This window comes from Rhinolophus sinicus, linkage group LG10, assembly GCF_036562045.2.
Source record: "Rhinolophus sinicus isolate RSC01 linkage group LG10, ASM3656204v1, whole genome shotgun sequence".
Classification (NCBI taxonomy): domain Eukaryota; kingdom Metazoa; phylum Chordata; class Mammalia; order Chiroptera; family Rhinolophidae; genus Rhinolophus; species Rhinolophus sinicus.
Window position 1 is genome coordinate 55,845,055 of NC_133759.1, and position 23,625 is coordinate 55,868,679.

Here is a 23,625-nt window from a genome sequence, read left to right on the forward strand (position 1 = left end):
ACAGAAGCAGGTGCCATCCCACACCTTGTGACCTGCAGTTATTAAAAAGCCACACTAATTACGGTAACCCCTGACCTGCGGCATTTAGCTTTGGATGAATAAGGGTGAAAAACGCTTCATAAATCCAACCTCTTCATTTTTTTCTGTTTGCTTTTTTCTCTGTTGATTGTAGAGCTAAACCAAAAGTATATACACCCCAAGCATCACTACAATTGCCGGTCCTTTAGAAGACTGGTCCCTCACCTAGGGAAGGTCTACAATGAAAAGAAACTGAGTCTGCAGAGGGAAGCCATCAGAGATGTCAGCAGTGAGAAGGGAAAAAAACACAGCAAAACATTATTTTCTTTCATTAATGATTAGCCAGACTAACCAATGAGAGCAGAAAGCAAAAAGCTTTGCAGTATTATTTCAGTATAATTTTCCCCAAAATTCTGCAAGTGTTTGCTGAAGATCTGACGTTTATTTAAATGTGTCTGGTATATTCTTTGAAGGGACCATATTTAGCACCTAGTGACAGAGTCATTCATTCTTTGAAGTAATATTCAGTGAAGGTTTGCTGGATCTCTTGAAGAACAATGGGGCAGATCAGAAGGGGCAAGACAGCCATTCATTCCATATGTACTAAACACCTACTATGTGTTAGGTGCTATTCTGGGAGCCAGGGAATGCAGCAGTGAAGAAATATATAAAGACCCCTTCCCTAATGGAGCTTACACTCTAGTAGGGGGAAGAAAGACAATAAATAAAGCAGGGACCTGGGAGAAGGAATGTATGGGAGTGAGTGTGAGCATGGGTATGTGTCTGCGGCTGTGTAAGAAAAAGTTCATTTCAAAATGATTGGTAGGGAAAGGCCTCCATCGGAGCACAAAATCTGAGCAAAGACCTGAAGGGAGAGAGCAGTTAGGGTGACAAAAGGGTTCCAGAAGAAGTCACAGCAAATGCAGGTCCTGAGGCAGAAAGGACCTCAGGACCTCAAAGGTCATGAGGCAGAAACGTTCTTGGCGTGTAGGAGAAACATCAAGCACGCCAGTGGAGCTGCAGCAGCGTGAGTGAGAGGAAGAAGGTAGATGAGCTCAGAGATGTCAGTTCTACGGGACGGGGTGAAGGCCTTGTAAGTCACAGTGAGACTTTTACTCTGAGTTGTAAATGGTAAGGCATTAGAGGATTTTGAGCAAAGGAGTGACACAATCCAATGTTTTTCAACAAATAATTTGCTGAGTACCTACTGTGGGCCAAACACTGCACTGCACTAGGCTACATACTTGGGTGCTGGGGACATACTAATGCACATGACAGATATGGTCCCCACCTCCCCACCTCCCCCACGGAGCTCATGCCCAGGTGGGAAAGAAAGGAAAGCCAGTAAACTGGCACACAAAAATAATTGCTAGTAGTGATAATGCTGAAAATAAAATCAAGGACATTGCATAATGATAGATATGGTGAGGGGAATGCACAGAGAAGCTTAGGTCAGGGTATCAAGGAAGACTCAGAAAAACACGAAGATTCTCGTGATCCGTACGCAACGTGTTAAAGGAGGCAGAGAAGCAAGCTAAATACAACACTGGGGAAAAGAGTACATGAGGCAGAGGGAACTACTTCTTCAAGGGCCCAAGAAATGAAATGATGTGGTTTGTTGCAGGGACAGAAAGAAACCAGCATAGCTAGTTCCCAAAGCAGGCAGGGGAGAGAGAGACACAGGATGAGACTGTAGCAGGAGGCTGGAGCCAAACCTGGCTGGATGAGGAAGCCCTGGTAAAGGGACCTGAATAAGAAATTGGTGACTGAGGTAGAAAAATCTCAGACATCATACGAGAGCTATAGATACAAAGCTGCACGAGTTTCAAAGAAAGACAACTCACGTAGGGCCTTTGGAGGAAGGAAGTAGTGTTGAACTGAGCTTTGAAGGTATTAGCCATTTAGCCATGTTCAGAAGGGGAGAAGACATCCTGGGAAGGTGGAAAGGGCATAGACAGGGAGTCAGATGCGGCTTCAAAGGCCTCCTCAGCCAGTACCAGCTGGGCCAAGCTGGAGCCTTTGGGAGCCTTCTTTTCCTCCAAATAAAATGACATGTGCCTTGCAGGTTTGAGAGAATTAAAAATAGTGTTCATAAAATTCCCTGTGTATAGTAAATGCCAAATAAACGCTAGTTCTCATCACAGCATATACATTCTGTTGATGTGAGTTTCTGCTCCCCAGTTTAAGAGCAAAGAACCAGCAACAATCTAAATCTTGCGTATTATTTTCAATACACAAATTTTTCAGGAGGAAGTACATGACCTCATTCATGCCATCACATGATGAGTGCCTACTATGTGCCAGGCACGGAACTGGGCACTGGGCACACACTGGTGACCACATAACCCTACACGGGGGTACTTCCAGTGTACGTGGGGCACAGACAAGAAAGGAACAAGTAAATATGACTTGTGGTAAGTACTATGAAGGAAAAGAAGGGAAGAAATGTGGAGTGAATGTGAGGGAGAACAGCAGAATAACATTTAGGATAAAGTAGAGGGAGTGGAGGTAAAGGCTCTAAGGATAAGCCTCTTTGCAGGCCAAACCTATGTAGTAATGTGTGTTATTTAACTCTGCTTTCCAACAAAGACTTTTCCAAAGTAATCTATATTCAGAGGATGAGAAGGACGTAGCCATAAGAAGAGAGAGGTGGAGGGGGCAGAAAGATGCCACTCCATGGATAAAATCTCCCAGATCTCTCTCTAGCAGATGCTTTGCCCTTTCTTTTCCCAGAGGATGGAATGTATAACACTGACTTCCAAAGCTACTGATTTCCCACTATCTACCCAGAAGTGATGTGATGAGTACTTTAAGCTTAGAGCAGCCACTTGTGAGTTCTACAAAGCACCCCTCGAGGGATGCAATGGCAAACACCAGTACATTCTTTTTCTAACAAAATATTCCTCTGAGGTAGTCAATGGTCTTATGTCAATTTTATACATTTGCAAGAAAACCATAGAGACCCCATGCATCTTCTTCAAATTAATCTTGGACCTACAGTTTAAATCCCACGTTTACTCTGGCTCACTTAAGACATCCAAATCGCTCCCAAATCTGCTTGGAGAAAACCTGCAAATTTGATTACAGATGTGTAAATATGAGAAATTTCTATGAGAGAAAATTCCAGCCAGGAGGACAATTTACAAAAAGCCATGCATTTTCATGAATCAGCCACCATAGTCGGGGCTTTGGTTTCCTCTATTTCTTTTTCCAGGAATGCTGTGCCATGACTGAAGTTGGCTGGTACCTTCTAGCTATTACCACACAACCCAACGGGTGCTAACCTATAAGAACCTGATCAACATGCAGGCCTACGAGTACATACTTCACAATATTCAAGACTGAAGAGATAACTTGAAAGGAAAGCTACAAGAAAATCTGATCAAGGAAGCTGTTCTATTTGCTTTCTGGTGTCTCTTGAAGAATATTCATATAATTCCGTGTTTCCCTGAAAATAAGACCTAGCTGGACAATCAGCTCTAATGCGTCTGTTAGAGCAAAAATATTATATTACATTATATTATGTTATGTTAAGACCCGGTCTTAAATTATAGTAAAATAAGACCGGGTCTTATATTAATTTTTGCTCCAAAAGACAGATTAGAGCTGATGGTTCGGCTAGGTCTCATTGTCCCTCCCCTTTTGCCGTGGTACCAGGAGATTCAATGTTTGTCAAATCAGTCCTCTCTCAGTAATCCTTGCAGCTAGCATATTTTTCTCCCATTCGTTATCTTCATTTTCTGTTTATACTGACTATATGAGGTTTTGGGTTAAATTATATTAATTCATTTTTGGAAAGGGACAAATGATAAATATGCTTCTTGCCCCAAATGTGCACCAGGTTTTAGGATGTGTGTTCTTCAATAAACAAAGCACAGACTTCTAGGCTGAGGCCCCAGGAATGAAAGCCAGCCTTCTTCCCATCTCCCCGATTGATCCTAGCCAACTCTCTTCCTAAAGTTTATACTGAGATGTCCTCTTTAATAGACTACACTTAACAAGTTGTTCCTACATCATGGGAGCACTGGAAAAAAATAATCAGATTATATATATATCCTGAGAGCTCTTTTTGGGGGGCATGGGGGTGGGGGGAGAGGAATTATTTTATTTGTGCTTTGTTTTTGTTTTCCCCCCCAATTTTATTGATATATAATTGACATACAACATTATATAAGTTTAAGGTGCATGGCGACGTGTTGACTGGATATATACTTACACAGTGTAATATGATGACCGTGGTAGCATCAGCTGACACCTCCATCATATCACATAATTACCAGTTCTTTTTTGTGGTGAAAACATTTAAGGTCTACTCTTGTGGCAACATTCAAACAATGGTGTTAACTATATTCACAATGCTGTGTTACTAGCTCCCTAGAGCTTAATCATCTTCTAACTGGAAGCTTGTACCATTGATAAACATTTCCCCATTCCTCCCTCCACCTCCAGCCAGAGCTCTTTCTAAGCAAAATAACCCTAAATTTCATCATTGTTGTGCTGTATTTTAAACTTCCCTCTTCCCTGAGTTGCTTGCCTTAACCCCACCTCAACATGAAGACATTTTAATTCAGAATATAAAAGTGGGATGTGATAGGGTCATAGGGTTTTCTTCCTCCAAATTTTTTTCATGTAGCAAAGTAGTCCATCTCTACTTGAAAATTCTCAGAACTAAAAGAAAGGACTCAGATAGACAAGAAAAATGCTGGGCGGGAAAATCCAATTTTGGTCTTCAAATGTTCTGTTTCTAAGGACTAGAAGGAGAAGGTAGGTCATGGGTTGGAAAATTACTGTACTAGTCAGCATCTTTGGTTGTAAGCCACAGAAAACAACTTTAGCCAATTTATGTGAAAAATTAACTCACTGGAATGTTATGGGGGAGCTAATAGAACAAAGGGAAGGTTGTAATACCAGGTTTAGAAAGGCAGGGATTAGGGCAACTCAGGATACGTAAGTAACAGGCTGATTCACAGTCTCCTTGGAATAAATGAGCATCAGTTATGTGTAGTCTTATCCCTCTGTTCAAGGGTCAAATTCCAAAGAAAGCATCTGTATGACCTAACTTATGCCCATGTCTGTCCGGTAGCCCGTGCACATGTCATGGGGGGCCTACTTCACAATTCCAGTGGTCTGTGCTCAGTGGAGAAGGGCAGTTTTCTCAAAGCAAAATCAGAACGCGGATAACCAGGCAAAAACAAACACCTGAACCATCCTTACGCTTATGAACTGTTCATTAGTGACAGTCATCGGCACTGAGACTTCCTACAAACCTCTTCATTCTATGAGCTGTGCAACCGCGTCTCCTGACACTACAGCTAGGTCTCTGACCTCTGTGACTTCAGCAAGTGTGAGAGAGTGGTATCCTGGAAAGCTCTTACCCAAAAGTCTGTTAAAGAGTCTCAAGTTCCTAAGACAAGCAACCACCTCCCTGTGGAAAAATATGGCCTACCCAATATAACTGTTAAACAGTCACATTTAAGTCAAGGACGTGCTGCTTCGGTGATTCCATCTGGAGACTTGGCTGGGAAATGCATGCTTTAAAAACATGGCAGCACTATCTCTTTCTATAAATTTTTTACTTTGATCAACTACCATGCCATTCAGTGGGAAAATGGTATGTGGGTCAGTGGCCTTGAGCACACACAGCCCAGGGGGCGCTGTTTTCTGTAGCATACCTTGGAAAACCCTTTTTCTGAGTCCCAAGCCGATTTGAGCTGGACCAGCCAATGGGCAAGTGCAAGCTGTGGGGAAAGAGAGGCTTTCTGCTGAAGTCCAAGTGGATTGATTCCAGGGGCCGATTTGAGTTGTTAATTCTTTTAGTTTCTGGGTGTAACAGGGGCTTCAACTGCACCAACACTGGTAGTGGCCATCTATTTCAAGTAGCCTTCACCTACATATAGCCTAAGAGGTCACTCTCTCTTATTTCCTTCCTGCTGCTTACCATAATCCTGAATTATTTCCTATTTCTTGACTGGTAAAGAGAAAAACCACAGGCCCCAAATGGCATCACTTGTGCTTTAACATGATGATGTAGTCCATGATACAAACCAAGATTTCATACCTGACCTAATTGCTGTTTCAACCTTTCCAAGAAATAATCTTAACCAGTCTGGAATCTTCTGGTCAAGCAATAGTAAGGTAATTTGTCACATGGGCCCTCTCCATTTCCCTACCACCACCACCATAGAAAGAAGAGGCAATTTGCATGATAAAAACCCTTGCAGTTCTCTTTCCCCAAAAGAAGTTGTTTTGGTCTAAAAAGTAATTCTTTCTTTTGTTAATAGCTCCTCTTCCTATAAAAACCTTCCATTTTGTACAACCCTTTAGTGTTCCCTTCTTTTCTAGACGGCATGCTGCCCAATTCATGAATCATTTAATAAAGCCAATAAGATCTTCAAATTTACTCAGTTGAATTGTTTTTTAATGGATTGTTCTTCATCTGTCTTCCACCTTTAGGATATAAGAGCCACATGGTCAAAGTCTGTCTTGTTCAGTTATATATATCCCAACCACAATGCCTGACACACAGACCTTCCAATAGGTATTTGTTTTATGACTGAATTGCTACATGATGAGAGTGCAAGTGGCTGCCCAGAAGATTGAGCAGTGTAACCTTTTGCAAATGGAGAGTAGAAGCTGATATCTGCCTCTTAATTTTAGTGTACCTACTATGCGCCAAGCACTGGGCACACAGCAATGAACAAAGCAGAGAATCCCTGTCCTCGTAGTGCTTACAGCACTTTATTTGCTAAAAAACCAGTGAGTCCTGCTTGCTCTGCTAAGGCTCTCAAAATTATTTGAATGCTAATAATCGTAGTAGTAGTAATCAGTAGTAAGAGTAAATAGCTATACTTTAACATTTACTATGTGCCATGCACTTTGCACATATTATCTAATTTAAATCCTTCTAACACCCTTGTGAATGTTAAAGATTTAAAAGATGAAGCAATTAGGTCTCAGAATGTTAAGAGGAAGGACCCACAGTCACACTGTGGTGACTGTTGAATCAGCTGATCCATGTGACTGTCAAGTCTATAATATTTCACCTACACTTCCTGCTTCACTCAGAAACAAGCAGGCTTCAGGAGCTGGACAGATGTTCATAGGGTACTAGGGTACTTATCTCTTCCCTAAGACATCTCTGGCTTCAGTAGACCACTGCATGGGACTATGGAGGAAATTTAGAATGCTGACCAGTCATTCACTCCCTCTTAAGATGCCTCATCTTCAGGTGATAATAATTGCGATCATTTACCTGAATGCCTTCAATGAATCAGGTGTTTGACGTGCCTCATTGCATTGAATCACAACAGCCCCTAGAGCGGATGTTATTTTTGGTGTCCATTTAGCAGAGGGGAAATCTGAGGCTTAGCCTCTAGCCCCAAGTCCTACAACTGCTCAGAGCAGCAGTAAGTTTCAAAGTCACACCTATTGATATTAAACCCAGCCAGCCATACCAAACCCCTTGTAAGTTGCATCAACTCACCTTCTTTCACCTCGGGGCTTTCACATAGGTTGCTTAAGAGAGCCCTTCCTCCATTTCTCTATAGCTAACACCTCCTGCTCTTTGAAGACTCAACTCAGGCATCACTTCCTCCCGAGAGGCATCTCAGACTTCTTTTCTTCTGCCCAGTATCAGTCAGGAGTCTTAGGGCAAGAGCAGACAGACTCCATTTAGAGCAAATAGCTGTGAAGTCAAGGGTGCATAAGGCTTCGATCACACCTCGGCCAATGAGGCCTTTAGGGCCAACTCTCTATTCCTTCCCCTTTCCACCTCTAATATTATCAGCACAGAAAGTTCTTCCCTACCATTGTAACAAATATCCCTACACCAGGACCCCAGACTAACATCCAATCCACTTATTAACCACAGAAGAAAGGCTTCTGCTCTAGCAGAAAGCCAGGGTAGGGCTTTTATTGGCCCCATTTGGGTCAGGTGCACAGTCCCCAGTCATTCATGTGGCCAGGAAGATGCTGTGCTCTGATTGGCCAGGCCTGGGTCACATGCACACGCAGGGAAGGAATAGCCCCCACCTTAACCATATGGACTCAGAGTGGGGGAGGGGTGACATCTCCAAAGGAAATGTTAGATGTTGTTACCAGACGGGAGAAGGATGATGAGCAGGCAGAAATAACAGATGTCCACTACACACACCAACCCAGACTGATTAAATGCCCAATTTCATCTTCATAACCAAGTATCATATGGGGAGTTTTGTTGTATGTGATTTTCTTCCCTGCTAATCTATAAACTCTAAGCAGATGCTATGTCCTTCTCTTCCTTGTAACTTCAGCGCCCAGCACAGTGTCTGACACATTAGAGGTGTTCACATCATGTTTGTTGAATGAATGATCAAGCTTATTAATTTATGAAGAGCTGATGATGTTATTTTATCTTTCAAAGGCAGTATCATGGTGAGATGGAAAGAACGCAGATGCTAATCAGTGTTTCTCAAAGTGTAGTCTGGGGAGCCAACTTCTCCAGGTTAAAATGCAGATTCCCGGGCCACAGAGTAAACTATTGACTCAGCATGTCAGTAAATGGGATTCGGGTATACCTTTAGCAAAACCTTTATGTGATCCTTATGTACATTCCTGTGAGAACCGTGGTCCCATCGTCAGACAGAATCATCTGAGTCCCCACCCATCGCGTTCCAGTTGAGTGAACAAAGGACTCATGCTATCTTCGACTCAGTTTGCTCCTCTTTAAAATGGGGCGAAGAAAGCCTCCATATCAATGTGTAATGAAAACTCAAAAAAATAAGAAAGGTAATGTTTCTTTACATAGTTTGGTATTAAAGTTTTACTACCTGAGTTTTTCTGATAATGATTGCTAACTTCTGATATGTGTACTATGTATGTGCCAGGTGCTGCTCTAAGTTCTGATTATATGTGTTAACTCATGGAAGCCTTAAAACAACCCTCTGAGACAGGTACTCTTGCTATGTCCATTTTGCAGGTAAGGAAACAGTTTTCCCTGATAAGTGGCTGAGAGAGGATATGAACTCAGCTGTTCAGCCAGGCTCCTAACCACTCAGATAATACGTCATCCTTTCCTACACAATTCACTCTCACCCACTTTCGGGGTCAAAATGAAGACACTGAAACTGTTTGAGGAAAAAAAAGCTCTAAATATGACCTACGACTAAAAACACTGAAGAAAGGAGAGAAACAATGATGACAGTGTATTAGTGCACGTAGCCTTGACAGGATGACTTGGTGAAGAACTATTTATATCAGACTCCGGTTTGTCTGCAGTAGTAAAGTCTCATTCCCCACCCCTTTTCCCTGAAATGCACCTTTCTAGATTTTATAACACCTCCGTGCTTTGAAAACCAGCACTAGTCTTTAATCTTAGATGGCTGTTTTTATTTTGAATTGGTATACTACTTCTCCATTCTTTACTTCTAGACACCAATATAGTTTTTTTTCCATGAAGCATGAGCAAAGCCTGAAGTGCAAGCCAAGGCTTCAGAAATGTGATAGCTGTTAGGATCTGAGAGTAAGAATACAAAACCTAGAATCAAGATTTAAAATGCTGCACTCTAGTATCTGAGATGGCACTGGTCCCACGTCAAAGATGGAAGAAATAAAGCATTAAGGAAGCACAGAATTTGTTCTGGGTTCCTTAGCTGGTGGACTCAGTTGAAAACCCCACCCCAGTTGCTGGATTATGTTCATCTGGCTCTACTGGACATTGAATGTAAAATAACCTCCAAAACACTTCTGCTGTTGGGGTGCCTGGACGTTTATGTTTAATTAAGATGTACTACATGTCTCAAATCGATATATACCATTGACCTACTTTATTCCAAAAAAGGAAATGTTAAAATGAGGTGGTTCCTTAAAGCCAGATGAACAACTATGAGAAATAATTTAAATACTTCGTGACCTGTGCCACAAAGCCATGTGTGATCAGTTTTCATTTCCTTGCTACCTCTGCAGAATTAGGAAGGCGGTCACCTGGGGTGAGGGTTTTGAATGGTCACTAGGAGGAGGAGTAGAAGAATTGAATGTGAACTGGTGATATATGGTGCCCCTGGGGGATGGGGCCTATGGCCCTAAAAGAGAGAGGAATAGTTTGGTGAATGCCAGGAGTTAATGACCAGATCACCAGAACTTTTAGGAAACCCTCAAAGGCTAGTCTGATACATTTTTCACTCATGAACGGTACACCCGGAGGGTAGGGGTGGGGGGACCAACAGCTTCAAATCAGCACCTCCAAAGACCTGGGGCTGGTGGTTGGAGTTTCCTCTATGATGGAGAGCCCACTTTTCTGCCGATTTCCTAGCTCATGGCCTGTTGAGTTCTGTCTCTGACTGTCTAGTGTCCACCCAGGAGCCTTGCCGTGGCTTCCTTTTCTTGGGCTATGTGCTTTCAACCAGTTTTGAGCAGCCCCATTTCAGATTGGCCTTTTTATGTTTGATATAAAGAATAGTTGTTGGCCAATTTCATCTTTTCATCGCTGTTCTCTAGGCCTGAATCCAAGCAGTTTGTCAGATGCTCATTAACTCCCCCTTTGGCTCTTTCTAGTGTGTCTCCTAAGCTCATTGTGCCAAGAACTAACGCTTTCTTTTACACGATTCTCTTTCTCTGCTCCATCAGGGAGACAAATTACTTTCCAAAAGGGATCGCCAGGGATGGTTTAATGAGAATTTCTTTGGGGCTAGGCATGGAACGCAATGTAGTTAACATTCGGTGGACTTAATTGGACTTTTCTTTTCTGCCTCTTTTTTAAAAAATCTGAAGCTATCCTGTTAATCTCTCATTTGTAATCAATTGTGTTGACTAAACAAAAGTCTAGGTCGTCTTTTCTTCCTGTCCCAGACAATCCTTTGTTGCCTCTAAATGCCTCATTCTTGAGTGATCCTGGTCTCGTAGATGGGCCCGATTGTTGACAGTTCATTATTGCGCTTTTGTCCATTTAATCTTTCTTGCTGTGTTTTGCATGTGCATGCCTTAATGAGCTCCGTTGGCAATTAACATGTTTCTAGGAGCAAACTGGTTGCTCAGACGTTTGAGAGGGAAGTGCAGGGAAAAGGGCAACGCAGCTGCCTTGAGGTTGTTTATTTCCCAGCGTTTTCTCAAGACTCCTGTCCTCTCTTTGGCAGCCCCCACCCTCACTCTTACTCCTCCCCTTCCCTCCCCCAGCCCATTCAGCACCAGCACACCTGGATGCCTGGTTGCTCTAACTCTTGGGCCTGGCTCAGGCAGCCCCCTAGCCTCCTGTGAGCCAAATAGGAAAATGGGGACCTTATAGACCCACTTCTGCAGCCAAGGCAAGAAGGAGCACAGTGCTCCCCCAAATATGTCTGGATGCTGGCAACTTCTGTGTCGTTCTTTGCAGAGAGGAACCTCTAACCCGCCTAAGGCAATAGGACTGTACAATCTGTTATGTACAAGGCTGTGGCTTTGGAAGAAGGAGAGGTTTTTTTTTTTTTTTTTTTTTTTTTTTTGAGTCTTGCTGGCAAGATTGCTGAAGTGTGAGCAGTCATGGACAGAACAAACATCTTGTAGGGGAAAAGATAATTGGAGCCTTTTTTTGTGTCTGTGACAGGATTCCCCTCCCCCGCAATTTTATTTTTTCAAATATTTTTAAGGGTGGCCTCTTCAATTTAATCAAGGTTAAAATATTAATATGCAGCTGATGACTACCTTGTTTAAGTCACTTATTAATATTGCAAACTACAAGTCATGCAAACAGTTTAACATTAAGAGGGAAAAAAGTCAGAAAACAAAGACTTTTCACTCATCAATTCCCATGCATGGTGAGTAACTAAAAAGGATCCCTAGTAAGATGGTTACTAAAAGCACTTAGCGTTGACTTCAGAACTTGCACTCTGAAAGGTGTTTAGTAATTCAGGCAAAAGTTTTCTTTTCTCTTCGCACTACTTTTCAGGTGGAGGAATCCTTTCTTGAAGCCCATGCCTGAAGGAAGCAGATATCTTAAACCTGGAGGAGTGACTTCAAACCTGTGGAAAGCAGAGCTAAGCACTACAGATACAGATGAACTCTTTATCTACAATTACCACCAGATGTGAAATGACACCTTCTCAGGTGAGAGCGATTGACAGGAGCTGGTGTGAAGGTTAAGTAACTATCAGGTTAAGAGGAAACAACCTCAAGGAAGTTAGAGTAAGCAAGAAATTCTGCTCAGGTTTGCCCTACAGCCACAATTACTGCAGAGATGAGCAGTCCAAAAGAGACGCCTCCTGTTCCCCGCCCCCCATTAGCTTTATTTCATTTGCTATCTAGTTTGCAAGCATGCTGTCTTCACTCCTCTTCAGAACTGTCACCTGGAAACAAATTTCTCCAGTTTTATGAGATGGGCCACACTTTTAGTCTTTTTTATTGCAGAAGAATTTCTCAAAGTTCTCTCACTTGATAGAAACTTATTTCACTGGATGGGGGTGCCCCATTTTTTTTTAATGTATATTTTCTTCTTAAAGGGAAAGAGGAGGACTTGATCACAATTTCCACATGCAGGCCAACTTTTTAACCAAATTCTCTAATAAGATGCTTTTGCACTAAATTTTGTGTGGTGTCTGCCCCTTGCCCAAAGTTCTAGAACTATTTATAAAGAGGGGGGCATTGTCCTGACCATTGTCTAGTCTCCAAGAAGCACATCTGCAAAGGATCCTTTCAGGAGTGCAAGAAGGAAAGGATTTTGGTTGAGACGACAGTCATGGCGCACCCAAGATCTCCCAGAAATGCTCCCGAAGGGGTCTGTATATGAGGCGGGGCTAATAAAACCTATTCTGAGAACAAGGAAAGGCGCTCACTACTCAAACCAGCCCGAGCCCGCAACTCCGGTGGGGATGGATGCCTGGGAAAAGCAAGGCGATATTTCCATATCCTTAGCGGCCAAGTCCTCTTCGCCCATCGTGGGGTTTCCTGGGTTTTGTGGCATCTACCAAGATTTCGGAGTTAAATCTGCATATCCCTCCGGGTCCCAATCTCCCTTTAGTGAACTGCAGCCAGAACAAACTAACATTTAAATTCCTCCTCGCTTCCTAGTCCCCCCTCCCCTGGCTGCGTCTTCCCAGACTTGGGGCGGGGGGGGCGGGGGGGCGGTACGCGGGAGGGGGGAGAGGAGGATACAAAAAAAAAAAAAAAAAACGAGGACGCTCTCCTTTCAGGAAATGGAATTCTAATGTACACGTTCCTATTTCTGAATCGGAGGTACTAAAAATACCCCCGCGACAGCCTGAGGAAGCTGTCGCCGTCCTCTGTGCAAACAAAATCGACAATTCTTCCCCGCGCAATGGGTCTGCGAATTGGACCGGGGCCGGGGACCTTCGTGACCAGGGCAAAGCTTCTACTCAGCAGTCGAATGTCTTTCCTCGGGTCCCAACCTGGAGATTCCTCTTCCACCGACAAGAACTGAAAGCAGTTTAGATTCCCCACTAGCCTGGAGTTCGAATGCAGACCCTACCTAGTCCTGTGTCCCTGGGCATGACATTTAACTTATATGTCTGCCTCAATTTCTTCGTCCGTAAACTGGGAATAATTATCCCCATCTTACGGGTTGTTGGGAACATTCGAAAGAATGAATATGTGTCGAGTACCTGATTGTGGAAGCCCCTGGCGCGAGAAGCCCTGAATGCCTACTGTATACCGGGCGTTGGCATAACCAGCACTCAAGTCACGCTCAGAGTTACTTTGGGGGTTTCCTTTCTCATTAACCATCTTTCCCTCCAAATAACCTCCACCTGCGGAGGAAATCCGCGTCCGATCAGCGCCCAGTCTTTGCCATTCTAGTTCTTGCAATGACAAGGCTCTATGGAAGCGTACTCCCCAGCCCCGCGCCGCATTTCTCCCTGCGCTGAGGAACATTGTTCCAGAAGACGTGGGCTGAATCGCCGCGCGAATATTAAGAGTGTGTGTGGGGGGGTGGGGGGTGGGGGGGTGTCCGGCGCGCCGAGCCAGTAATCCGAGCTCTTGATTATCCAGATTCGGATCAAACGGGGCAGCGGCGGCCGGCCCCCTCCTGAGAATGATTAGATGATTAATGTAATGCTGTTTGAAGGGTCTCTGTTTTCTCTCTTAATTTGGGTCATTACTTAGGAAGCAAGCGTGAGATCATTTCATCAGCGAGTTCGGCGGCGGAGATAGCTATTCAGGAAATGGGCTAACCGCGCGGTAATCAGGAAGCGGGAGGCGGCGGCTAAGAGCTCCCAGAGCCCGGGTGCGCCCTCCCGTGGCAGGGCGCACAGCACCCGGAGTCCAGTCCCAGATCAGTGGCTCGGGCCAGGGAGCCCCAGAGCTCTGGCGGGGCTGCAGGCCCTTGGCCTACAATTCTCGCCCCCAGGAAAAATAGGGAGAAAGAATTGCTCCCTTTAAGTCGCCTGGAAAAGGGGACATACCCACAAGCGCCCCGGCTGGGCAGTGCCTCCGCAGCTAATCCCCCTGCGGCGCGGCGCTTTGCTCCAGGACACACCCCAAACCTGCTCGCCAACAACCCGCCACTTTTAACCCCTTTAAAAATTTTTTTCTCACCCAAATAAGGCAACACCCAGAATTCCAAGCGTCGGAACAGTCACCAAATAGAAACTTGGCATCACATGTAGGCCTTTGTACCCTGGTTGGGGGGGGTGGGGACAAAGGGGTGGGGTCTTAACGCACCAGCGCCGCAGGAACACCGCTTTGGCCTCACACTGGCCCCAGCGCCCCAAAAGAAGTCGCATTGGGGCAGGGAAATTCTATAAACGCCTGTTTCCTTCTCATTCTTTGGAGTTGCTGAGTTGACCTCGCGGCAAGGGGAAAGGGGGGAAAGAAAACGCGCACTAATGATTCTGTTTATTGAGTGATATATGTATATATTCCGTGTTCGCTTGTACAGGAGGATTTACATTGCTGTAGAAAGATGGCTGGGGGCGCCGAGTTCTTCCCGGGTGTTCACGTGACAGGCTGGGGTTAAAACCCACCGCCCGAAGGAGAAGCCGAGGCCTGGAATTAAATACGTTTCGGCGCACAGGGTTTAAATAAGTTTCCTGCATATACAAAGGTGGGAGCCACTCGTTTGCTTCCAGTCATCGAGGAAACGTTTAGCTTTCCAAAAATATGCTGGTTTCGATAAATAGATTTTAGCCTCTGCTATAGTTTTTTTTCCCTCTTAATTTTAGAAATAAGTTTATACGTGTGATCTGTTTGGGGGTTGGATGGGGCCAGAAGGGAGGGCGAGGCAGTAGCTCTCAGCTCTGCACTGTCCGAGTCAGGTCCTTTGTGGAGGGGGCGGCGGGGCCCACGCTGTCGTGGAGTTTGCGCACGTGCTTCTTTAAGTCAAAGTTTCTGCAAAACCCTTTACCGCAAGTGGCGCACGTGAAAGGCTTCTTGTCGTTGTGGGTGTGCATGTGGAAAGTCAGGTTGTAGACCTGGTGGAAGGCCTTGTTGCAGATGGTGCATTTGTACTGCTTCTCGCCGCTGTGGGTCAGCTTGTGGTTCTTGTAGTTCCCTACAGGAGACCAAAAACAAAAAAGTGGGGGGATGAAGTGGAATGAGGGGGGATGTCTGGGCGTCCCAGGGTTGGCTTAGGTTCCCGCGCAGAGAAGGCGACGCTTGGCTAGGCGGGCGCGACCTCTCCGAGTGAAGAAGTTGTCAAACTTCGTATGCGTCAAGCCCCGGGCTCTCACGACAAGGCTGGAAGGCCGAGTCCCGCGTAGCCGCCCCGAGCCCCTACCCCGCCCGGTCTCGTCGCCCCCTCCGCGTCCCTCCCGCTGTGCTCGACCCGCCAGGAAACTTTTGCGCAGCCCAGAGACACATCGGGTCTTGCTCCCGGCTGCAGCTTGGCTCCAAGAAATCAGCACGAACCCTGGCTTCTTCCCTTATTATTACTTTTTTTCTCATTAAAAAAAATTACTCCCTCTAGTCCCCAAACTACGACCTGGAGATCTGACAGTGCTTTGGAAAATCCACGCCGGGCGCCGGGCTGCAGGATAAGGGACAGTAGCGGTTTCCCTGAGTTTTAAGTTATTCCCAGGAGGTGGATTTTGCCTCGAATTTTTTTTTCTTTTTTTCATTTGAAAGGGGAATCCCGGCTACAAAGGGAAGCTTTTTCCACAGGGCAATACCCTCTTTTTCTCCTACTTTCTTTCCCTCTTTTCTACCTCCCAAATTCGGAGTTTCTCTGTGCAAACAGCCGGAATCCAGAGAGGTCTACTAACCCCGCGGGGAGTGGTTCCACCCGAATCCGACACAACCCGATTCCAAAGAAATGCTGCGTGCGAGCCTGCAGCTCTCACGCTCCCTCTCTCCGGATCCTTTCATGCTTTCCCGCTAGCGGTGACCCGCGGAGTCCCGAGGTGAGATGAGGAGAGGGCCTCGCCCCGCACGTTACCTTTTTGGTGAAAGCCTTTGCCGCAAAATTCGCAGACGAAGGGCTTGTAGCCCGCGTGGATGCGGATGTGAGTGTTGAGCGTGGAGCTGCGGTTGAAGGCTTTGCCGCACTGGTTGCATTTATGAGGCTTTTCCTGCGGAGAGGGGCGCGCGCACAGTGAGGTTGAGTGCCAAGCAGGGAGAGGCCACCTCGGGGGCACCTTGAAGGGGCACCTTAAAGGGACACGGCCCCACGGGAGGGGTAAGGGAAACCCTTGGCTATCCTCTCCCCAACGGCGCGGGGTGTTGCGAGCTGGCCGGGCTGGACCCGGGGCCACGTACCTGGGTGTGGATAATTTTGTGTCTGCACAGCGTACTGGCCTGGCGGAAGCCTTTGCCGCAGACTTTGCACACGAACGGTCTGGCTCCGGTGTGGACCGGCATGTGGCGGGTGAGGTTATAGTGAGCGTTAAACACCTATGGAAGGATACGAGGGGGCCTTGTGTGTGTCTGTCGGAGAGTTTAGCATCAGCCTGCGGAGGCCACAGCTTTCCTTGCCCAACCAACACCCCACTTCAGAAAACAGAACCCTTTTCATTTTGCAAAGGGCTTTCCAACCCACAGCTCATCCAGTCCTGTGTGGCCACTGACAACGGCATCCCCATTTTACAGAACAGGAAACTGAGGCCCCGGATTTGAGTAAACAGCTACTGGGGAGCTTCTAAACTTGAGAAAGGGGAATGCCAGGATGCCTTCAGGGAAGCAGTTACTGCTGCTTACCCCTCCCAGCTCCCACGGACCCCAGGCCTCACCTTGCCGCACACCTCGCAGGTGAAGTTTTTGGGCTTGCCATCCGCGGAGGCCCCGGGTAGCTTGCCGTGGCCCTTGACGCCACCGCGCTCGGCGGTCAGGGCCGAGTTCTCTTTCAGCACCTGCTCCAGAGGCGCCGGCAAGCGCTCTTTATGGGCATAGGGGGCCGGATGGGGGAACTTGTCCGCGGCCAGGCCGGCCAACTTGGCGTTCTCCAGCAAAAAGAGCTTGGGGTGCGCAGCCAGGGCGGCGGGGGTCTGTGCGTTGAGGAGGCCAGACGGGAAGAGGTGGCCGCCGAGGAGCTCAGATGGAGGGTACGCCGCAGAGTCCAGGTAGTTGAAGTAGTAGAGCGAGCCGCTGGCCGGCAGCCCCACCGCGTGGTTGATGACCTGCGGCTTTATGACCCTGCCCGCGGGCAGCGCAGACGGCGCCAGGCCCAGCTCGGCCTTGCAGCACACGCCACAGTTGGTTTTGCACAAGCCGCTGGCGCCGCACACCGGGCCCCCCCCGCCGCCGCCGCCGCCGCCGCCGCCGCCTCCTCCACTGCTGCCCGCCCGGAGGCTGCTTTTCCAGAGCTCGGAGTAACTGAGCAGCGTCTTGGACGGCAAGTCATAGCTCAGGGGCTGGAGGGGGATCATGCAGGGCAGCGGCGAGCAGAGGTTGAGCAATTTCTTGCCCTGGCTGCCGTCCGCCTCCAGCGCCCCTGGCCGGGGCTCAAAGGGCGCACGGGGCTCCGACGTCTTAGCCATGATGCGCTCGATGGAGAAGGCCAGCGTCTTGGAAGTGGCCGGCGATGCTCCAGCGCGCGGACAGGCCGGGGGCACCATGGTCTCCAGGGAAGCCGAGCTTGCCATGGCGCGCCGAGCCGAGCCGTGCCGGTCTGGGCCAGGGTGCAGCCACTCTTCTCTAAGTCTGCATTCCGGAAAAGGCAGGGAGGGAAACCGCAATTTAATAAGCACCTTGTCAGGTCCAGGTCATCCATTTGCATTCAAATGAACAGGGACAGAACAAAGTGCACCCAAGGGTACCAAATTACCGCCCATTAACCCGGCGCGCAAAGGAACCCACCAGCCCCTGCCCTGGGACTTTGAAAAGGGGAGAAGGGGGAGGGTTTACAAAGGAAAAGAAGAGAGAGGGGTAAAAAGAGAGCGAGAGAAAGAAGAGTCTCAAATTAACCCCCCTGAGACGTTCCCTGGACCCCGGCCTCCTCCACGCGTGCTGGGAGGTGGACAGTGAAGGGGCAAAGTTACAGAGGGCCAGGAGAACCACCTTACATTTACCTCTTTCCCCCACCGCCAAGGAGATGCGTTCCGAGCCATGCAGCGTGTTTCCTCTGTCACATTTTGATGGCAAACATCTTCCCCTCCGCGTGAGATCACTGTCTTTTACATTCAGCTGACATCACATGAAGTCACTTCTAGTGGAATGACTTGGGCGGCGGCGCAGTTCCAGTAGCGGCCCCTGTGTCCCCCTGCGCCTGCCGGCCGCCACCGCCCCTCAAACTTTAAAAGGAGGCAACTGGCGCCCGCGCTCCCCTTGGGAAAGTGCGAGCGGTTCGCGAATCGGGAAGGAGGGAAGAGAAGGAAGGGGGAGGGGGAGGAATCGTGATGGTTTTGCCGGTGGAAAAAAGGGGGGGGGGAGCCCAAACCCAGGCAGAGTTCCGTGCGTGATTCACAACTTTGGGGGCCTACAGGTTTGGGGGACGCAGGGAGGGCAGAGGATCTTGGACTCGCCTTCCCAAAGGGCCCCTGGGTGTCCGTCTAGTTGCCGAAGTATCCCTTAGCCCTCTGCACCCGAATTGGGCATCGCGCTAATAAACTGCCATTTACCCACGGAGCCGGCGCCAGCCCCGAACACGCGCAAATGATAATTACCTCATTAGGATGTGGCGCATGGACGCGGGCGCCGCGTTTAGAGGGGGGAACTTGTTAATGGGGAAATATTAATTTATGCAAAAACAACGAGCTCGCCTTGGCTGGCGTCGGAGGTCGGGAGAGAGTTTCGGCTGCCTAAGGACGACCCCGAAGCGAGGGGAAGAGCAAGGCCCGGAGCCCAGATCCTGGAACCTCGGCGCCCAGCGGGTGCGCCTCCCCCTCTCTGGCCAGCTCCCCGCCTGCGGCTGCGGGAGACAGCACCGCAAGCTGGAGAACTGTTTGAGATCCTAATCGATCAGAATCGCTGATTTGTGATCGGGTGTCTGAGGCAAAGCCCGGCTCTGCTGCTGGTTTAGGGCTACGTGCGGGGAGGATTCGGAGGGCAGCTCTCCCCGCTGATGGGTACTTGCTGTTTGCATAATTGGGAAGGTCCAATCTCCACCTGTTTAAGGAGCAGATTGAAACAGCAGAATCTCCCCTGGATCCTATTAAAACGTTTTTCCTCCTAAGGCCATTCAGTCGAACCAATTTTCCGAAGTGATTCATAGAGCTGAATTCTGCCAAGGCAGCTCTTTCACTTTTAGCCACTAAAGCACCGCGTGGAACCGGGTTTTGTGTTTTTCTAAAATAAAGAGAAGGATTATCAGAAGGGAGAGAGAGGGGGCCTAAAGGGGGACGGGAGAGACTTAGTGTGGCCAGAGGTACAAGCAGAAGGAAGAAAAGGGCCTTTTCTAGACAGGCCCCAACTAAGTTCGGAGGAATTCAGCGTTTTGTGCCTGGCGCACAAAAGCAGCGCGCTCCGCGCTCGGTTTGGAGGGGCTGAATTCATCTGTTTGCAGACCATTCCACCTGCGTATCACAACAAACTGCTCAAAGACGCTCCAGCACTTTCAACAGGCCCGGTGCTCTTGGCGATAACAAAAGTGGTCGAAGCTGAGGGTTCTTATAGGGAGGGGGATGGCTAGCAAGACAGCGAGGGAGAGAATTAGGTTTAGGAAAGGAGGAGGGGGTGCATGGTTAAAAAAATACTTTTGGATGGTTTTGTTTGCGGGACAATTATATCTTGCCAGCCGGCTTTTGCAAGACCACGAGCTTTGTAGCCGCAACCACAGTTTAAGAGGATTATGGTGGGTATAATATGAGCAAACAAGGTTGAGAGTTTGATAGTAAATTCCATCTCCAAAGACACACGATCTTGTGGAGCCCAAGGAAGTGCTGGTGGACGCTAACCCTCTCCTTTTTCACTCTGGAGGGGCTGAGCATTCCACCGCGGCCTCTCTGCTGCAAAACATCCCCGGAAAATCATCAGGAAAAAAAGGGACAAGAGAAGGTCTAGTTTTAACTTCAGGCAAATCACTCCTTTTTTTTCCCTTCAGAACTTCTCTCTACTCACTCACCCTCTGAGTGCAATTTCCAACAGGATATTGACATGGCAGGTAAGAGAATGGAAAAGTGTACTTGGAAAGCAAGGAGAGGGAACAAAGAAAAGTCTCTGAGGGAAAGTGGCCTGGAAGGTGACTGCCGAAGGTTAATTTTTTCAGCCTGTCAAGCTCAGAAACTGCCCCTAAATTCAGCGGTGGTGAGTCTGTTCCCCACCCCCCACACCCAACTTCCAGATTTTGAAGCTAGAAAGGGCTTGCTTGTCTGGAGGACAATTTCCATACAGCCCATTTCATTTAGATGTTAGAGAGGCACAATTCCAGACCAATATACCCCCATCTCTATGTTAATGTGAAAACAAAAACACAGATGAACCCCACACATACACACCACCACCACCACCAAACATGAAACAAACCAACAACTCACCCCGACATTGAAACAGACCCCACAGGATCTCAAAACCTGAATTTCTATCCAGACTTCCCAGTGAAGCCCGTTTAGCCATCAGCACTGTACCCCAACCCCTTTTCCAAACTGGGTAATTGTTGATCTCAGCCGCAGCTCGAATGATATGCTGGTTTGAAAGCTCCATCAGGCTGAAAGGCTCCCAAAGTCTTCCTGCGAACCTGCCTTGCCATCCTTAGCTCTTTTCGTAGCCGCATAAGCCATCTCTCCCGGCATCACAAAGGAGTGCTACCTCCACAGAAAGAAAACGTTTGGGTAAAAACAAGTTGCCCCTAATGCGCCTTTCTTTCCAAATGTTGGGTGAATACACTGGCTTTTATGAAAGTATTTAATTAGCTTCCACAAACTTCTTCCCTCGCCTGCAGATTATATTGAAGTGGAGGGTTGGAAACTATTTTACACCTTGCCACTCACATGTTAATTAATCTCTATCTAACCCTAATTGCAGTTTATTCAAGCACCGCTCAACAGCTCACCCACACAATAAACACTGATCCTACTTTTATACATATTACTTCACGTTAACACATTGAGTAATTAACTCCAGTACCAACTAATAGTGCAAACAAATATTTTCTGTAAACGAGATGATTTCAGGCAGAATAATAGAGTCCTAGGGAAACATGGCGCTTGGTGGAGGGAGTGCTGAGATTTCAATTCGCAGCCCCCCAATCCTCCAAATTCATTCTCAATTGCATTATCTTTTTTCTTTTTCTGTCTTTCTTTCTTTTGAGGCTGAAATGCTTTTTTTTTTTTTTTTTTTTTTTTTTTTTTTTTTTAAGAGGGATAACCATAGGAATTGAAATTTGACAATTTTAAAGACTTGTTGGAGGGGTCCTGAGAGAGAACAGTTAACCTTTTTCTACCTACACATTTTCAGTGAGGAGAAAAGAATCCAAAATAACTCGACATGAAGGGCAAGAGGAAGCTCCAGGGATAAGCAGATGTGTCAAGGGTGTGGATCCATTCGTGGAAAATAAAGTTTTCCGAAACCTCCCGCTCCAAGAAGTCCTCTCCTTTTACACGATGGTTTTCCGATACCAAGTGAACCGAGACCGTGGTGACAAACTGAATGAAAGTCCCGGTCTCTCTCCCAACGCAGACTGGTATACAAACTCCACGTTGGAGGTTCGGGTGCGTTCGGGCGGACAGCTGGACCAAGCGAGCCACTTGATTTGGGGGCACGCGGTCGAGGCCCCAGCAAGGCCCACTAGGCCTCAGCGCGCTCTGCGCCCCAGATGCCGGATTCCCACGCTGCGCTCCCGCAATCCCGGGAAGCTCAGGTCGGCGGCGGCCAGCCTCACTGGACGGCGCGGGCTGCAGCCCATCGCTCTTGGCCTGCCAGGTCTGGGCCCACTGTGCGGTCTTCCTCCATTCTGAGGCCTCAGCTACGTGCCCATCTCATTCCTGCGCTTCAGCGGAAAGCCAGACGCTTTCGCCTCAGCCCATCTGGCCCAAGCTCGGGCCTCAACACGTCGGCTGCGGTGGGGAAACACTGCCAGAGTAAGGCCTGACGCCCCTCCACGGCCTGTGCTCTTCCCACGTTGCAGAGCAGGGTGCCAAGCACCGGCGGCGGCTGCGGCTCCGCTGGGCCTGGCCCATACCGCGCGACCTCGGGCATCTGGGGGCTGTGGGACGCCGCACCCCGGCCAAGCCACTGTCACAGCACTGGTTGGGGATCCAGGCTCAACCCCAATGGAGCTCAATGTTTTAATTGAAATCGCAGTTTAAGCACAGCTGGCTGCTGTCTATTGATTTTTCAGGGGCTTCTCTTGTAGGAAGCATATTAAATATGACTGGCGCGGATAGAGCCTCTCCTCCTGCCCCCTCCCAGTAGCCTTTTTATGGTCACTAACCCGAACACTGTAATGATGACTTTTGTTTAAAAAAAAATTTAATGCCTGAAATAGCCCTCACTTTAGGACAAATGACTTAGCAAATGCCTTCCACTATGTAGACAATCTCAGAGGAAAACCCCTTTCTTGAGCGAACGTTTTGCATCACTTCTGGGATCACAGAGGGGAAAAGCAAGCGTCTTACTCCAAAAAGGGGTTGTAATTCCAGCCCTGGCAGCTTGTATCTCTGGGCTCTAGATGCCAAGAGACACTATTATTTAAAATACTATTATTTTCTCTCCTGATTATTAGGCTGCAATACATAATGCATTGTCCTGTACCATCTTCCCAGGAATTGAACAGCTTGGGGGCAGACAATATGCTTAAGGCGGCTGAGTTTGGGGAAACACCCACTGTGTAGATTTGATGTTCTTTCTCCCCGCTCCTCTGTAACTTGTTTTTTTTGGGGGGGCGGGAACCAAGCTAAACAAACTTTAAGGTTTAAGGAGTCTCCCTCTTTTCCTTACTTCTTTCTAAAGGGACATTTGGGATCTGATTTACATGGTGCTGCGCTTAACCGCTGAAAATAGATTAACTCCTAAAGAGAAATTCTTCTGTGACCCCCTTCCCCCCCGCCCCCAAGCATTTTATTGAAAACATTCGAACCGGCTTGCCAGTGGCGGGCTCATTCAAGGCTCAGGGGCCTCTGCCTTCGTGCGCGCGGTTTGCAGGATTAGTGGGGCCGGGAGACAAAGAGTCCCAGACACACCGGCCAGGCGAGGCCAGTCGCGCCTGGAGAGCTCCTGGGCTCCGGGTGCCCGCACAGAGCGCGCCAGCACAGTCTCAGACCAGGCCTCCAGGGACAGATGGGCCAGAGCCGTCTGCATCTGCCCGCGTCCTCGGGGAGGCTGCGACGCCCACAGCCGAGG

At 47.8% G+C, this 23,625-nt stretch overlaps 1 protein-coding gene across 2 annotated transcripts; it reads right to left on the reverse strand.

Annotated features, from left to right (window-relative positions):
• Positions 1–14,799: 14,799 nt before the first annotated feature.
• FEZF2 (FEZ family zinc finger 2) lies at positions 14,800–21,571 on the reverse strand. Of its 2 annotated transcripts, XM_074313206.1 has the most exons (6): positions 20,823–21,571; positions 18,420–19,635; positions 17,142–18,051; positions 16,672–16,806; positions 16,352–16,484; positions 14,800–15,469 (listed from the first exon to the last, which is right to left on the reverse strand). In XM_074313206.1, exons 3-6 carry the CDS (start codon positions 17,991–17,993, stop codon positions 15,210–15,212), a joined length of 1,380 nt encoding a protein of 459 aa, XP_074169307.1. In that variant the 5' UTR covers positions 17,994–18,051; positions 18,420–19,635; positions 20,823–21,571; the 3' UTR covers positions 14,800–15,209. The 2 variants fall into 2 exon arrangements, with proteins under 2 accessions (XP_074169307.1, XP_019583925.1); XM_019728366.2 differs by lacking the exon at positions 20,823–21,571 and having other exon boundaries at positions 18,420–20,614.
• Between the last annotated feature and the right edge of the window lie 2,054 nt (positions 21,572–23,625).

What these genes read in the sequence shown, in the direction of transcription:
- FEZF2 (XM_074313206.1), bottom strand. Translation starts at nt 17,993, where the DNA reads ATGGCAAGCTCGGCTTCCCTGGAGACCATGGTGCCCCCGGCCTGTCCG. An exon ending in CCTGCGAGGTGTGCGGCAAG is followed by an intron (nt 16,807 to 17,141) that starts GTGAGGCCTGGG and finishes ATCCTTCCATAG; the next exon opens with GTGTTTAACGCTCACTATAA. An exon ending in ACAAAATTATCCACACCCAG is followed by an intron (nt 16,485 to 16,671) that starts GTACGTGGCCCC and finishes CCCTCTCCGCAG; the next exon opens with GAAAAGCCTCATAAATGCAA.